A 2,552-nucleotide genomic window follows, 5' to 3' on the forward strand; every position below is an offset into this window, starting at 1 on the left:
GTGAAGCTTCAACAAAGACAGTAATAAGAAGCAGCTGCTGAGGCACTGACTGCCACACAAGTAGCAGCCGCAGCTGCTGCTGCTGCTGGTGCTGCTGCTGGTGCCGCTGCAGCAGAGTGCTACTCCTGCTGCTGCAGCTGCAGCAGCAGTAGCACTCTGAGCAGACGGGAAGGTCAGCAGCAGCATCTCGGACAGCAGCAGCAGCATGATCAGCAGCAGCAGCAGCTAAGTCTCTGCTGCTGCAGCAGTGGCTGAACGCGTCTCCAGGCTGAACTCTCGTTGCTGCTGCTTCGGCCCAAAGACTGCATGCGTTGCGTCGCTCAATACAGCATCAGACAGCAGCAATTGCTGCACCCCGCTGACGAGCTGCTTCAGGGGTTTTTTCAGTTTGTTGCTGTTGCTGCTGCTGTTGTTGCTCCTGCTGCTGTCGTCGCCGGATAAGGGGTGGGCGGCGTTTCCCGTTGCACCGTGGGCAGCAGCAGCAGCAGCATCGCTGCGCTGGAGCAGCATAGACCATTCGTCTGCTGCTGCGCTGCTGCGGCTGCTGCTGCCGCTGCTGCTCTCCAGCTTTTCAAAGGCCTCCAGCTCTCGGGCAGGAAATGCCCACATGTGCGCCAGCTGCAGCACAGCAGCAGCAGCAGCAGCAGCAGGTACAGCAGCAGCAAGCAGCAAATGTGGTAGCTTTAGGGCTTTAAAGGGAGCTCAAAGCTTGGGATCCTCTAGGCGCATAGGCTTCCTCAGTTTAGTTTGAGGGTTAAGGGTTTAGGGTTTAGGATCTAGGGTTTAGCGTTTAAAGTTTACCGCGCAAGGGACCATTTCTATGCAGATGAGCCAGTCCTGCAGCCTTGCTGCTGCTGCTGCTGCTGCTGCTGCTGCTCCGTTGCTGTCGCCCGGCAGCAACAGCCCCGCTAACCACCGCAAGGCGAGGGATTGCCTGCAGCAGAAAGCAGTTCCAAACCCTGAACCATATGCCCTAAACCCTAAACCCTAAACAGTGCCCGTAAGCATCAAGCTGCTGATATCATCTCCCAATCCCTAAACCCTAAACCCTAAACCCTAAACCCTGGGGCTTACCAGAAGCAAAGAAATACAATTGCCTTCAGAAACAGAAATTTCGGCAGAGGCCGCCACGGCGCTAGCGGCCGCTGTACCGCCATATAAAATAGAATCAGCGAGTACATCGCCACCTGCAGCAGCAGCAGCAGCAGCAGCAGCAGTGGTATTGGCAACAAGGAGTCGAGAGAAATGCAGCAGCAAGCACATTCAACGAGACCAAAGCAACTGCCTTTGCAGTAGCTTCTGCTGCAGCAAATGCAGCTGCAGCAGCTGCTGCTGCAGCGTCAACAGCGAAATGCAGCTAGAGTGACTGAGGCGACGCAACAAGAACAGCAGCAGCAGCAGCAGCAGCAGCAAGCAGTGGGCATATTTGGTGTGTCTTTACTGCAGCAGAAATGTTGCTGACGAGCACCAGAAAGAGGAAACCTTCTTGGTGCATGCAGGCACTAAGAACCTGCAAAGACAAAAAAAGATACTTTAAAGTCTAAACACTAAACCCTAAACCCTAAACCCTAAACCCTAAACCTATAATGGCAGCAGAAGCAGCAGCAGCATTATTCCCATTAAGCCAAGCTGAAGGCATCCCTCTGGTTGCACCTGGATAGGCCGCTTCCAGCAGCAGAAGCAGCAGCAGAAGCAGAAGCAGACGCAGCAGCAGCAGCAGCAGACGCAGGCGCAGCAGCAGCAAGAAGAGCGACAACAGTTGCAAAAAGGCATCAGAATACATGTCGGAAGCAGCAGCAGCAGCACGTGCAACAGCAGCAGCAGCAGCGGCAACGACAGCAGGAGAAGCAGCAGCAGCAGCAGCAGCTGCTGCTGCTGCTGCTGCTGCAGGGCTTACAAAAGCAGCAGGCTTTACAAATACGAACTGTGCTGCAAGGCGCTTAATGTGGCCAAGCCATCGCCTGCAGCAAAGAAGAAACAAAGAGCAGCTGCTTCTCTGCATCTGCTGCTGCAGCAGGTTCGGTGTACGTACACTTGAACCTACTGCAGCAGGTTCAGGTGTAGCAGGAGCAGGAGCAGGAGCAGCAGCAGCAACAGCAGCAGCAGCAGCAGTAGAGAGACTGTAATACCTGTTGCACTCCATAGGGGGCAGGAAGTGGTTGAGGGGCCACAAATGCTGCAAAGAACCCTGCAGCAGCAGCAGCAGCAGCAGCTCGAGAATCAATGCATGTACCCGAAGACAAGATACCCTCCCTTCAACTATGATCCCCCCGCAACGCTGCTGCCGCCGTTTCTGCTCCTGCTGCTTCTGCTGCTTCTAGTTCCCTTGCTGCACCTGTCTCCTGCGCTTCTAGCAGCCACAACAGTAGCAGCAGCAGCAGCAGCTGCTACTGCTGCTGCTGCTGCAACCGCTGCAGCAGCCCCAGAGGCCGCAGCGCAAGAGGTAGCAACTGCAGGTGTCCCAGCAACAGCATCGGCAGCATTCGAGTCGAAGGGAGCAGCAGCAGCACTCGAATCAGCCACAGCGGCAGCAGCAGCAGCAGCAGCAGCAG

At 55.7% G+C, this 2,552-nt stretch overlaps 1 protein-coding gene across 1 annotated transcript in view; it reads right to left on the reverse strand.

The window, feature by feature from the left end:
* Nucleotides 1-225: 225 nt before the first annotated feature.
* ETH_00033465 (uncharacterized protein) overlaps nucleotides 226-2,552 on the reverse strand; it is a gene marked incomplete at both ends in the record, with an annotated part of 3,134 nt that continues 807 nt past the window's right edge. Inside the window, 6 exons of the mRNA XM_013377641.1 lie at nucleotides 226-618; nucleotides 802-934; nucleotides 1,075-1,187; nucleotides 1,442-1,510; nucleotides 1,898-1,961; nucleotides 2,130-2,188. Of these exons, the coding sequence (XP_013233095.1) occupies nucleotides 226-618; nucleotides 802-934; nucleotides 1,075-1,187; nucleotides 1,442-1,510; nucleotides 1,898-1,961; nucleotides 2,130-2,188 (831 nt within the window). The remainder of the gene's footprint in view (nucleotides 619-801; nucleotides 935-1,074; nucleotides 1,188-1,441; nucleotides 1,511-1,897; nucleotides 1,962-2,129; nucleotides 2,189-2,552) is intronic.

The sequence above is a fragment of the Eimeria tenella genome, genomic scaffold, assembly GCF_000499545.2.
Source record: "Eimeria tenella Houghton genomic scaffold, Eth_scaff591, whole genome shotgun sequence".
Taxonomy (NCBI): Eukaryota; Apicomplexa; class Conoidasida; order Eucoccidiorida; family Eimeriidae; genus Eimeria; species Eimeria tenella.